The 13,519-nt window shown below is 41.5% G+C and overlaps 1 protein-coding gene across 1 annotated transcript; it reads right to left on the minus strand.

Annotated features, from left to right (window-relative positions):
- On the minus strand, nt 1-5,083 carry LOC129371681 (keratin, type II cytoskeletal 8-like). The gene is made up of 8 exons (XM_055048399.1): nt 4,522-5,083; nt 2,764-2,972; nt 2,160-2,220; nt 1,993-2,088; nt 1,540-1,704; nt 1,322-1,447; nt 963-1,227; nt 1-873 (listed from the first exon to the last, which is right to left on the minus strand). The coding sequence occupies exons 1-8, from the start codon at nt 4,945-4,947 to the stop codon at nt 620-622; spliced, it is 1,602 nt and encodes a 533-aa protein (XP_054904374.1). The 5' UTR covers nt 4,948-5,083; the 3' UTR covers nt 1-619.
- Between the last annotated feature and the right edge of the window lie 8,436 nt (nt 5,084-13,519).

Consider the following 13,519-nt stretch of genomic DNA (forward strand, 5'->3'; position numbering starts at 1 on the left):
TCCATTTAGTAAACACATTTTTATTCAGTTTGGTAGCAAAAACAGCACCTCAGGACAACAGTGTGACAAGGGCAGCTTCCTAAGGGGTTGAACAGTTTCAGTTACAGAACACACACAGGGAAGACATGCACTACCTACTGTAGGAGGCAATTTTAAAACAAAAGTTGACCAACAAAACTGAAACTTTGTTTCAGCACATTCACATTCCTTTAACAAGATCACTATCCATTAAATGCAACAAAATGGCCCTTCATGTATGGTTCAGCAATTGCATAGACTTCATGGGAGTGTGCTCTACTTTTTTTCCTTTCTTTCCTACTTGCAATTTGCCCAAGTTGAAATTCACTGATCGGTGCAAAACTACTTCTTTTAGTACAAACAGTCAAACATCAGACAAACTGAATGAGTTCGTTGGTCCCTTTCAGATCTTTGGTAGTGTTAGGATCATTTATTGCTTCATGTAACACATGTTTGTGCTCTATTGGAGAGTGGCCAGAAAGCATTTTACTTCAGACTGTTTTATTACAATAGTGGAGGTGGGTGAGCGGCGAGTATAAAACTACCAGAGAGGCAGAGGAGATCATAGCAGGCAGGTAGCTGCACCTCTAATCTAGATGGCTCAATCCTCAATGACCTCGGAGGACTCAGACACCACCCTGCCGTCCTTGGTCTCAATCATCTTGATGACGACGTTTTTCTTGGTCTGAGTTGTGGTGCTGTAGCCACCGGCGCTGCCGCTGCCGCTGCTGAAGCCACCGAGGCCGCTGCCGTAACCGCTACCGTACCCGCTACCGTAACCACTGCTGTATCCGCTGCTGTATCCGCTGGAGTAGCTGCTCTTCATACTGTCCACAGGGAAACCGCTGTAGCTTGCTGTTTCGATCAAAAGAGACAAATGTAAGACAGTGTACAAATTTAACAAACTGTGAAAAGGCTTCAAGGTCCATTTGAACTTGACTTACTGCTCTGCTGGGAGATGTTGATGGCCTTGATGCCGTTTGCCAGTCTGTCCTCCTCTCCCTCCAGCAGCTTCCTGTAGGTGGCGATCTCGATGTCCAAAGCCAGCTTGACGTTCATCAGGTCCTGGTACTCTCTGATCTGGCGGGCCATGTCCTGCTTGGCTCTCTGCAGTGCCTCTTCCAGGTCCTTGATCCGGGCCTTGGCGTCCTTCACCGCCAGCTCGCCACGTTCCTCAGCCTCTGCAATCTGTGCCTCCAAGTTGGCTCGCTAATAATACAGTAATAAGTTAAACTGATTATGAACTAATGATATAGTGCGTCTTTCAGTCTTGTTCCATGGTGGGTGAATCTATCTTCTGTACCTGTCCCTTGATGGCATCAATCTCTGATGTGAGTCTCTGAATCATGCGGTTGAGATCTGCAATTTCTGTTTTGGTAGCTCGCAAGTCGTCTCCATATTTGCTGGCGGATGTCTGCATCTCTTCATACTAAGTGAGCATCAAAAGGGAAGTCTTAGAAACTGCTTCAGCTCTTGCTGAAACCAGGAAGTGTTAAATATTTGAAATGAGATCTTCAATACCTTGGTCTTGTACCACGTCTCTGCCTCAGCACGGGTGCGGTTGGCGATATCCTCATACTGCGCCCTGACCTCAGCCACAATGGCATCCATGTCTAGGTTACGGCTGTTGTCCATCTCCACAATGACTGAGGTGTCCTTGATCTGGCTCTGGAGCTCACGCAGTTCCTGAGGAAAGTTAAACAAAAGTCAAGGAGAAAACAAAAAAGAAGAGTTAGTCAAGTCAAGTTCTTGAGGAAATCCATCCCACTACTATGTTTCCAGAGATGGTGCAAGAGTCAGATGAAAATGTTTCACAGATGTTCAAAGAATATGCATCAAAGCAGATTCATGCTCCAAAATTAAACCACAAACATGATAGGAATGCCATGACTAGAATAATAAATCAATAGCTGACTAAGTTCAGAGCCTTAAGAAGCTAAGAATCAACACCAACAAGGACAGTCTGTGCCATACCTCCTCGTAGATCGACCTGAGGAAGTTGATCTCATCTGTCAGGCTCTCCAGCTTGGCCTCCAGCTCAACCTTATTCATGTAGGCCTCGTCCACATCCTTAAAATGACATGCTCGTCAGAATGGCACATTAAGATAGAGCAGTGGATAAAGGATGGAAAAACAATTACCTTCTTGATGAGGACAAAGTCGTTCTCACACTCTGTGCGCTTGTTGATTTCATCTTCATACCTGAGAAGGTAAAAGTACAGTTTGTCACATGGATTTGAATAAATCCATGTGACATCTCATGTTCTCATGTTCTCTTCATCCCTTTTAGTCTGATGGTACTCTAGGTGGCAGTAGTTGTCCACGAGTGCCTTGTGCACCTCCCTTAGACATCTGCCTCACAGTGTGCTAACTCATGGTGAAGTGAGGGAGTTGTACTGATATTTTTCTCTTGGGAATGTTTCAGTTCATATTCTCCATTTATCTTTGGACAAGCAGCAGAGTTAAGTTTCCAGTTTCCAGTGTCTGTTGTAGTCTTGTTAAACTATTTAACTCTCTGTTTGTAGAACAAACTGTCTCTGACAGCCAACTCGGTTAAATGAGTTGTACCAAAAGTGTACTGGGCGTCTGTAACATGCTTCCTTAGTGTTGTAATTCCCTGGAGATTGTATGTCGTAAGCTGACGGACAGATGCAGGGAGGAGTCCCTGTAATGCTGATATCTCACTAGAACCCAACAGATGGATCCTATAGACAGGCAGTCTGTATTAACCCTGTCAACACTCACTTGTTCTTGAAGTCCTCCACCAGGCCCTGCATGTTGTGCAGATCGGCCTCCAGCTTCATCTTGTCGTTGCCCAGACTGTCCAGCTGTCTGCGGAGGTTGGCGATGTAGGCCTCAAACATTGCGTCGATGTTGGAGCGGGTGGTGGTCTGTCCCTGCAGCAGGTTCCATTTGGTCTCCAGCATTTTATTCTGCTGCTCCAGGAAACGAACCTAAACATAAGCAGAAGACGAATAATTAGCAGTGATCATTTTAAGATATCCATTCCATTCAAGAAACAATCAACAGGGACAGAATGAATGGCTCACTTGCCTGTTTCTTGGTGGTTAAGTGACTTTATAATCAGAAATTTGAACTGTGGCAGAACTTTGTAGATATAGGCATAATGTAGCTTTAAGGTTCATGTCTGCACTGTGCTCTGCAGTCTGAGTTCCTCTCATCTATTTGTTTTCCAAAGTGAGTGGTGGCTGTTTTTTCCATACTGGCCAACAGGAAGGACTCCATGACATATGCACATCCTGACAGGATTTAGGTGGTTGGAAAAAAAGGGCAGTGATGGAGGAATTGAGCTGGTTAACCCTTCTCTTTCACACCTTCCTGTTTTTTCACTAGGATAGACAAAGGGGGAGTGGCCAAGTCGCTACTGCTGCCTGATGCAGAAAGGTAAATATTTAACTGTACATTACAGGCTTAATGAGGGAGGAATGTGAAGCAGAAAGTGATGAAGGGGTTGCCTAAAAGTGTATGTATGTTTGGAGGGTGTATTTGCTTTGTGGTGGTGAGTTTACATTTTTGTGACAACTAAAAGAGTGATCAAAAAGCAGATCACACTACTCAGTGGACCTTGGACTCTGCTACTGCGAATCAAATGGCGTCAGGCGGTCTTGAATTGACCATCGAGTAAGTACACACAGCAAAGTGACTCAGAATGCCACAGATGGACAAAAGAAACTTTGGCTGAAGTTTATCTGTTCAGTTTTGACTTATGCAAAACATTCCTTATCTACATTTAATCATTGCACCAGGAGGCGGAGAGTCGATACACGACCAGTCAGCTGGCAATGACCAGAACATGAAACCAGTCGGCCTTTTAAAATATTAACTCATTACTGAGACCTCAGGGGACTGATACTCTCCTGTGCATGCACACACAGGACACACACAGAGTTGGTTTGAAAGATTAAAAGTTGATCTATTCAGCCAGTCATAGGACACACCTTCTATAGATGTTGCTGTCGAGGTAACAAAAGGCAGTCTTTAATGACTTTGTGTGAGTGTGTGTGGTATGAAGCAATGGGATGGAGGACAGGCCAGCATAAACGGCCACACCCGGACTGAGGGAGGGACCATTCCCAAGGTAACTCATATCACAAGCTCTTAGCTCTGCCCTGACACACCCTTCAGCTTTTTTTCCCCTTTCTTTCTCCCTTCTCTTCATGTCTGTGTCTCATTTAAATTTGGCATTTTGACAGCCAGATGCAAAAGATAGAAAACTGAACTCTGGGTAGCCTCTGTTTAATTTGTGGGAGGTGAGGAAAGCAAACAGAGGAGCATAAATCAACTTTCTCTATGCAAAACGAGGGAGGAAGTCAATGTTGCATGGCATGTGCTAAACATATGGGTCTCTTTTCAAAGTTGTAAAAGAATGTCACAACTACAAGCAACTTTTACACTATTTAACTGAACTTGCAACGTTACCAAAACACTTTTTCAACAGTTTGGAGAGAAAGTTTTTACACACATAATGTCACAGGCTCTTACCTTGTCAATGAAGGAAGCAAAGCGGTTGTTGAGGCTCTTGATCTGATCTTTCTCTTGGGTACGGACGACTGAGATTGCGGGGTCAATCTCCAGGTTCAGAGGGGCCAGGAGGCTCTTGTTCACCGTGACGGCAGTGATGGGGGCCTGCGCAACCATACCGCCTCCAAAACCCATACCCAAGCCTCCAGAACCACCCATGCTGGAGCTGACACTGTATGCAGAGCTGCTGGTGATGCCTGCTCCTCCATAGCCAGCTCCTCCGTAGCCTGCTCCTCCGAAGCCCCTGCTGCCAGAACCTCCATAGGAGCTCTTGACTGTGAAGGTCTTGCGGGAGGTGATGCCACCTGGTCCAGCATAAGAGCTGCTGCTGAAGCTCCTTGGGGCATTTGAGCTCCTGTAGGAAGTGGTAGAGGTCCTGAAAGACATTTTGAAGTAGTTTTCTCTTTTGACTGAAGTAAGTTTTGGATGGTCAGAGTGATCTGTGATCTAATCAAGGCAGGCAGACAGGCAGGCCAGCAGAGGGGAGAGACCAAGGCGGATAGACAGAGCGGAATCTACCGAGGAGTTTTAAACCCTGCCTCTGCTGTGGGAGGGGACTTACACCAGTTGCAGATCTGGGTTAGAGGGAGGGCTGGGTTGTAACTCTACACCTCCCTGACACACTGCCCATCCAGTCAAATGCATTGCCCTCCTCTTCTACATGCTTCTCTAAGTTGATACAGAGATCTATTTGAGGAATTTCAAGAGGTGATACTTATTTTTTCTCTCTTTCTTTGTGTCCCCTTTGTGTATTCAAATGCAGAACATTATGTGAGATCTGGAGATCTGATCAAATTTGAAAAAGTTCAATTTTAGAGACTAATTAAAAGGAGTGGTTCAAGATTAATATTTGTTGTATATATGATTCATCTAAAAGCAGGATGTGTTGATGGAGTAGGGTTAAGGCAAGGCATTGATTAATAATGCATCAATAAACGATGGATGTGAACAAAAACACATGGTTGGGTTGTTAATCTGACTTAATTAGCTTTCCAGTATAGTCAGTTCTCTTTCACACGTTGAATTAAAAAAAAACAGAGCAAGTTAGACTGCCAGTGGATCCAACCCACACCAGCAATCTGTTAAATATTGGCTTTCAGCATCTGAATTTAACTTTATCAAATTAGGAGTCATATAAATGACACAGCAATATCTGCTGGCATCAGAAGCTGATGGTATTTACTGCTATGAATATGTTTGTGTGGTTTTGTCATGATGGTAAGATATAATAATCTTGACAAAGCCGCATAAAAAATATCTCTAGCTCGGTTTGACTGATCATCATGTTTGAACTGCTGTGTCCTCAAATGTCAACTAAAGTTGGTGGTTCCAGTTTGTTGATCTAAAGCAAAAGCCAGACAACTTAAAAAGTACATTAAGTGATTTGTCAAGATTTAGATTGCCTTAACTTTAGTTACAGCTAGCCTAGATGCCAACACCAGCATCATGATATTTGGGGTTGATGCTAAGCTATGTTAACAAGGTTTCTCCAAACAGCAATCATCATTTAATAATCTGCAGAATAAGCTGCTTGGCTTTGGCAGAGAGGAACTAGCAAGTTTTTCTTGGATGCAACCTTCAATGATTTGAAAGATGTTTCCAAGTTGAACTATTTGAGAGGAAATAAACAGCGACTCCAAGATTTATTGCTCAGAAGCACTGCTATAGCAAAGGCATGATTAATAAGTACTGATGGGTTTTTTGTTGCTTGTTATAAAATATTAGATGAATATGGTTATGGTTCCTGGTCTGACTATGGCAAAGTTCTAGTTCAAAATCTTAAAAGCAAATTCCACAAGGCCATTACTCATTGACTTGAAGAATGTGATTCACATGTAGGTGTCTGAAAAAATAACTGCAATAAGTTAAAAAGCAATTTTCTTAAGGATGGGATGAGATCATGTTAACCTTAAATCTTTTCCAAATACAAATGTTTTAGACTTGCATTGACATTTTGATGCTTTGGTGCTTAAAGAAACAGTCTGAGCTCTGTTTTGATTGAAACTAAAACCTCATGGGCTGGCTTTCATCTGAAAACCAGGTGAACAGCACTAGCCAGCATGCTTTTGTTCCCAAGGGTTGTTTTAACATGACTGAGCCAGAGGAATGGTAAACCTAAGTGTCAAGATTTATGTAATCCTTAATGAGAAGTGTTCTCACATAGGTGTATCAGCCTTAATCACAGGGAGAAACTAGTTGTGTTCCATGAACAGGTTTTGATGATTCATGCCCATTGCCATTCACAGCATCACTCTACTTCAAAAACAGAGCCACCATTGCCCCTATCATTTCTGCTTTTATTGTAACTTCACACAGTTTCTCACCAGGTTAAAAAAAAAGGCTGCATGGCTCCCAGTCCACCAATACCCGCCCTGCGTTTGTCTCCTCCCTCGTCTTATTTCCTCCTCAGTCCCTCGCTACCATGAGTCATGAGTCTTGGCATCACCAATCCAACCCCCTCCACCATACCCTCTCCCCTCCATCTTTTCTTCCCGCCAATGCCTTTTGGCCTTATTGTCGTCATAGAAACTTGCCAAAATCAAACATATTATTGTCTTTCAATGGGCAAACTTAGAGTTCCTGCTCAAACGAGGGCTGCAAGCAACTGCCCCATGTAACAATGAGTTTGATCTTCTGTCACATAAAATGGTTCTTAAAGTAACAAAGCAGTGGCTAAAGACTTGTCTGTTCTGTTTTATGAAGTTCCCATGACAGCAGTGAAATCGTCATTATAGTTTATCAGCTGGTTTTGAATCATGTTGTCTTGCTGGGTTGTGAAAAGCAGTTGGTCATTCAGAGTTTAAGTTTCCCAATGGTCTGAATTGAATTTCTGTAATTTTTGCAATGCATTGTGAGACATGTTTTTTATTATTGCATGACTCCAGTTACTCTGAAAGTCGATCAGTCGTCAAATTTTTGTCATTGGGTTGATAATAATTCTGTTTTCTTTTCCTCAAGAGACATAGCTTAAAACCAACCTTTCATATTGAAGTTTTTCTGCATGAAATGTGAAGCCCTTTGTGAAAAAATACCAACTTCTCTCAAAGAAAAGAGTTATGCTCTATGGGGGTTCTTGTATGTCCTGATTGATTCATTTATTTATATAGTGCTTAACATTCAACTAAAATGACCGAAGGCCTTTTGCAGTAAAAAAGAAATCACATCACAAAAAAAGAGAACAATAGAATAAAACAATAGAAACAAGAACAATGCTACTATGCTCTGTGGCATTAAAAGCCTGCCTGAAAAAAAAAAAAAAAAGTCTTGAGGTTTAGAGTTAAAGACAAGTACAAGTTGTCTTGGGAAGAGACACCGACACAGAGTTCATTACAAAAATGAAGTTGAAAACTAATAAAGGTGTGAGTGGGCTTCAGCAAGTTGATGCAATTTCAAAAAGATTTGACTTTGATCAGTGGATGCAGTTCTTTTTTTTTTTTTTTTAATTGTTGTTGTTGATTTGTGTATTAAATTTAAACTCCTGATTAAAAATAATCCCATGGTTTCTAGAAATGTTCTGGTCATTTAAAAACAAGAAGTTTTTACTTAGCCACGGTTTGATAGCCAATATGCAGTCCAACAAACAGAGAACTGCATTATTGACACCTGATTTGGACAAAATTGTAAATCATCTGCATAATCATGGAAGCACAGTTAGTTCCCAGTTATAACTTCACTTAGTGGAAACATTTGAAGGGAAAAAAAAGCCCTGAGTTTGTTCATTCTGAAGCATTTCATGCTTTTTCTCCTCATTTGCCACCAGTTTGATCAACAAACTCACATCCAATAGATCCCTGAAGGTGGACTGTGGAATCCGGCACCAAGATATTTGCAGCTGATCCTTTAACTCCAGTGAGCTGAGAGGTGAGGGCCTCACTGGATTTGACTTGTTTGTCCAGCACATCCCACAGATGTTCAGATGGATTTGCTTTTATGGACTCAGGAGACCAGATCAACATCACAATCTCTTTCTACTGCTGAAAGAAATCAGAGTCTTCAGGAAATCGATGAGAATGCCCTACACTGTGCAAAGCAATGTTTAGGTACATATCAAATCAACATGGCCGGCAGGACCCATGATTCTACAGCAGAACATTTCTTATTGATGTATCTGTGATTCTTCCTTACTGGTACAATCTGCTCCCCATGCAAGCAATACACACACACACACACACATCAGAGTCATCAGACCATGCCGCCTCTTTCTGTTCAGGGTTGCACTGATTGCAGTTTTCCGGCCAATCACAAATCTTTAAAAAACCTGACCAGCCAATTTTGATTTGGCTAAATATAGCAACATAGTCACTAAGTTGGTAAACGTTGGGTGACTCTGATAGAGCTATGACTCATGTCTTGGCTCTGATTGACTGTTTCTACATAGCAGTGAAAGAAGGCAGAACTTTGGCCTTTTGCTAAGCAGTTAAGACTGGAGAGACATTGAAAATAAGGATTCTGCTTTCATTTCAATTCTAAAGCCAACTTGAGAATGTCTAATTATCCTTTGTGTGGTGGTGATGGTGTTTGTTCTGAAGATAGCAACACATCAGGGCCAGGTGATTATCAAACCTGTACTGATAGCCTCTAATGATCCCCCACTCCAGATCCAAGCCCTTTGCTCCAGGAGTTACGCAGCCCAAGAAAACCAATCAGAGGTGCAATCAAAGTATTCTGTAAGAATTTTACACCAAACCTGCCTTCCAAGAAGCACCAGACCTACGCCTGCCATTGACTGTGTTCATTGCAGTCAGCTTAAATCACAGTTTCATTAGGATGTGTCACATGCTTGGAGTGTTTGTCTGTCATCACAACACCATGGAGCAGAAGGTTTTCCTTCAGCTGTTGGCTAATCCCACGCAGGCGGCTGATGTATCTTCGGACAGGAGTGTGCACAACACTAAGTAGCATGATAAGTGAGTGTACACAGCGGTGGACCTTCACCCCTCATCTGGAAACATGTCAGAGCACCTCAACTGTGTGTCACAACTGTTTATGAGGGTGTGTGTTTATGGGTGTAACCCTCCCACTCCTGCGCTCTGGTCGACCAGAAGAAATACACATGCGGGGTGGAGGAAATTATTTAGTGTGACTCAACTGTCAAAAATGTGATGAAAACAAATGAAGGATTCTATTCTAATTTCAGTAATACATTGTTTAAATTTTTGCAGCGACAAATATATCAAATTTTACAGCAGAAGATTTAATGCAAAGTGATCCTGAGGTGGTCCAGCAGCTCTTCCTGTACAATCTCCATGCTCTTTGAGCCAATCTATTTGTTTAAGGTCTCCATTGTGGAAAATGACCCTCTTGTCAGGCGGGGCAAATGTCTGGATATATTCCAGATATTTCAACATAACAACAGGTTATGTTAAATTTTCTTTGTAAAATCTGAAAAGGATACAAACCAAACTTTTGGCTTGAAGTCAATGCGATAATGAATCGACATGCTAAAGTATGGATCAGGTGATTTTAATCAGGTTTACCGGAATCTTTTATGTTTAGAATTTACTATTTGTTTACATATGTTTAAAATTAGAAGCTAAAACTTTTGGAAATATGCTTTACCTTTGTGGTAATGTGGTGTTGCACATTTGTTTGAGAAACTGGGAGGACTTACTGATCTTTTGCTCAGTGTGGCGTTTTCCTGTGCAAATTGTTAATTTTATATCTGATAAAAAAGAAAGAAAGATTGCAAAATCCCAAAGGGAGCAATTAAAAAATTATATTTTATTCAAATGTATGTCATATCTGAAAATGAAAACATTTTTAACTGCTTCTTTCTGTAAATGTCCAGTTTGAGCAATGTAGAAATAACTTGCCTATTCTCAAAACGAGACTAACACAAACAGAAATCAGAGGACACAGAAAAAAATATATATATTTGAAGTGAAAGGGAAGATTTTGTTATTACAACTCAGGCTGAGGTTGATATACAGTTCAGGCCCAAATCTGAGTGATAAGGATTATCTGATGTAGTATCTGTTGGCACCTTCAGAGACCAAACTGAACCCCGGACTCTGAGTTTGACCTTTGTTAGAGAAATATCCCAAGCATTCAGGCAGACATTGAAATCTTAACAGCTCCTGCCTGCTATCTGGTCCTGGATTGCAGGTTAGTTTGGCATTCCCTTTCTTCTTCTCTGGATACCTGGGTAAAAATCCATGGCTCATTATCTATTTTTCTTTGCAGGTGCCTGGTGGTGACACAATCCAGGCAAGTCCTGCAGCATCTGGGTTGCTCACTCAGCTGCTTTCAATTCTCCACAATCATATAGTTTGTAACAAAAAAACTGATATTCAGAATCCCTCATAACCAGCCATCAAACTCGAACTTTTCAGGGTTCACAGCAACTCTAATATTTATGATAAAGAACATGTGCACATAATAAAGGACAAATGTTGGTGAGAACAATCTCAAACTTTATTTTTAAGTTTAGATATATTTGTCTTCTGAGGCCAAAACAAATTCTGTTGCATCTATCTCTGAAGTTGATTGTATGCCATTTATGCACAAACTAAATCAGTTGCACATTTTAATCTTAAAGGCTGTTTTAGACCATTGGTCTGATATCTTCAGGCTTACATTAATCAACAAGGTCCGGGTGGTTCCAGGCTTCAGGTCCAGGATTTCCTGCTATTGTCAGTTCCACAGGTCAGTACAAAGTTCAGAAAAATGGATTAAAGTCATCTCTGAAACTACTTGGAAAGCACCCTGGAGCTTAAAGACATGACACACAAATGCTTTTACCATCTGAACAATTTCTTATGTTTTACGTGTTTTGTCACATTTAAACACCCTAGATTATGAAATTAATTTTAAAGTCAGACTGAAGTCAGACTTTGACGAGTGCAGCTAGTGACACTGAACTCATTTGTAAGGGAAAAAGTCTCTTATTTTTATTACAAGTTTTTATTTTAACTGGAAATCAGTCTCAGATCACCAAAGATCTGCAAATATGTTTACAAATACAGTAGTATGTGCAAATCTTTGTTTACATTCAACTCGTGTTGAAAGAACACAATTTCTTAATTTTTGTGTTTTTCTCAAATAAGAGATGAAATTAAAATCTCATGTGAATAAGCTTATTCATGGATCAGTCACGGTTGGCCGGCCATTCCCAAGAAGGTTGTCAAACAGGTTGATCTGAGTCGACCTGGTCTGGTTATGATCATTCCTTGGTGTGGCTGGTGAAACTGAACCTGGCTTTCTAAAAATCTGGTTAGCCATAGTTCATTCATGAGTTCACAAGGGGGCAAATATTTTATTCATTACTTATTAATTTTTATTATTTTACGTTAGGCCAGATAAACCAGATTAACTGGGAGTAATCACGGAGTGAGCTGATAGTTGTATGGCATACCTTCATGGACATCATGACTTTTTTTCCACTTATGTAATGGCAGCAAAGCATGCTGGATGATGTGTCTGCACTGTATGATCCTCCTCTAACAAGGAATTCATCAGAAAGCATGTAGAATCTAGAAGGCTGTCTGTCTGCCCTTTTTTTAACCAATGAACCAGCAAGCTGCCTCTCAGAAACAACATACTTAAGGTCAACACACACTCTGTAAGTACTGAGAAATTTATTCATGTTCCTGAAACGACGAGAGCAAGAACAAAAGGTTCTCCAGCCAGGAGATTTCTGGCCAGCAAAGCATACAGGATGATGTGTCCTGCATGACTCTACAAGAACTCAAGTTCAGAAGTCTCTGTAAGTCTTTATTGGGTTGAAAGAAAGTTGACCAAATAATTTAACCCCTTCAAATTGGGTTATTTCTTTAAAACTCTTTCTGAAATGCCACCTTCAGGGAGTCATCACAACATGGCCCTTCTATTAACCCGTTAACAGCATTTCTACCAGCATTTCACTGAGAATTATCTCCCATAATTATCTCCCATAATGGCTGTAGTTCTGCCAGCTGTTTGCTAATTGCTGCTGGCTAGTCAGAAGGAGTGGAGTGGGGGAGTTGTGGGTACATGGCTGCTCTGTGAGGCAAAGACTTGGAAGCTGCAGCTCCGAGGAGTTGGGTCATTGCTTGGAGGAGCGAGGCTCCTCAAGCGTTTTGCACAGCTGAATGGTTTCAAACATGCATTAAAGTATCAAAGCACCACTCCAGGAATGTGTTTGATGAAAATAACATCAGATGATGGAAAGCTCAAAAAACTCAATTTGATAAAACACTAAATTTGACCATATGAGAAACTATTGACCTCCTAGGACTTGTACACAACATTCTCTCAGGTTTAAAGAGAATGATTAAACAAGGTCAAAGTAAGCAGAAATTTAGACTTGCAGAAAGGGCCATTAAGTGTGTCCACCATTGTCATGCCTACAGACACTCCTGCTAGAAATCTGTCACAAATCAGCAGCTACGTATTGAAGTTCAGAGGAAAGTCCTGTCTTATAGGTCTACCAGTCACAGACAGAAATAGAGATCATGTGCTGCATAAAACCGATCTTGGAACAGATCCAGTATTGATTATAGGTTTGTAACCTGTGTAACAGGTACACAAGATCAGAGCAGCTTTGGTTTGAGGTGACAAGCAGTCAGTGAAGAGTAAACATCTGTGCTGTAAGTTGAATCATTATGAGACATCCTGGACAATCTCAACACTGATATACAGAGGATGGTTCTACTGACGCAACAGGAAGTTGTTTGGACGGTGTCCTGCAGCCAGTCATGATTCAGAGGGTGCATTCAGGTGCAGTCACACTGTTTCAGGGCAGTAAATCCTCCAGTCGTCCTCCACCGGGCGCTCATCTGTTATTTTAGGCATGCCTATCATTCCTCGTCAAGCTCAGGATTGCACACTGGGTTTTACTGATAACCACCACATGCCAGCGGTCCACGGTTGCCCAGGGTAACGTCTGGGCAGGTAATCAGTAACACCTGTGGATAAGAGAGCTGCTGACTCAGAAATGTGCAGCAGCAGTACAGTTTGAAATGAGTTTCTCACAAACTCT

Source organism: Poeciliopsis prolifica, unplaced genomic scaffold (assembly GCF_027474105.1).
Source record: "Poeciliopsis prolifica strain line A6 unplaced genomic scaffold, Auburn_PproV2 SCAFFOLD027, whole genome shotgun sequence".
NCBI classification, from domain to species: domain Eukaryota; kingdom Metazoa; phylum Chordata; class Actinopteri; order Cyprinodontiformes; family Poeciliidae; genus Poeciliopsis; species Poeciliopsis prolifica.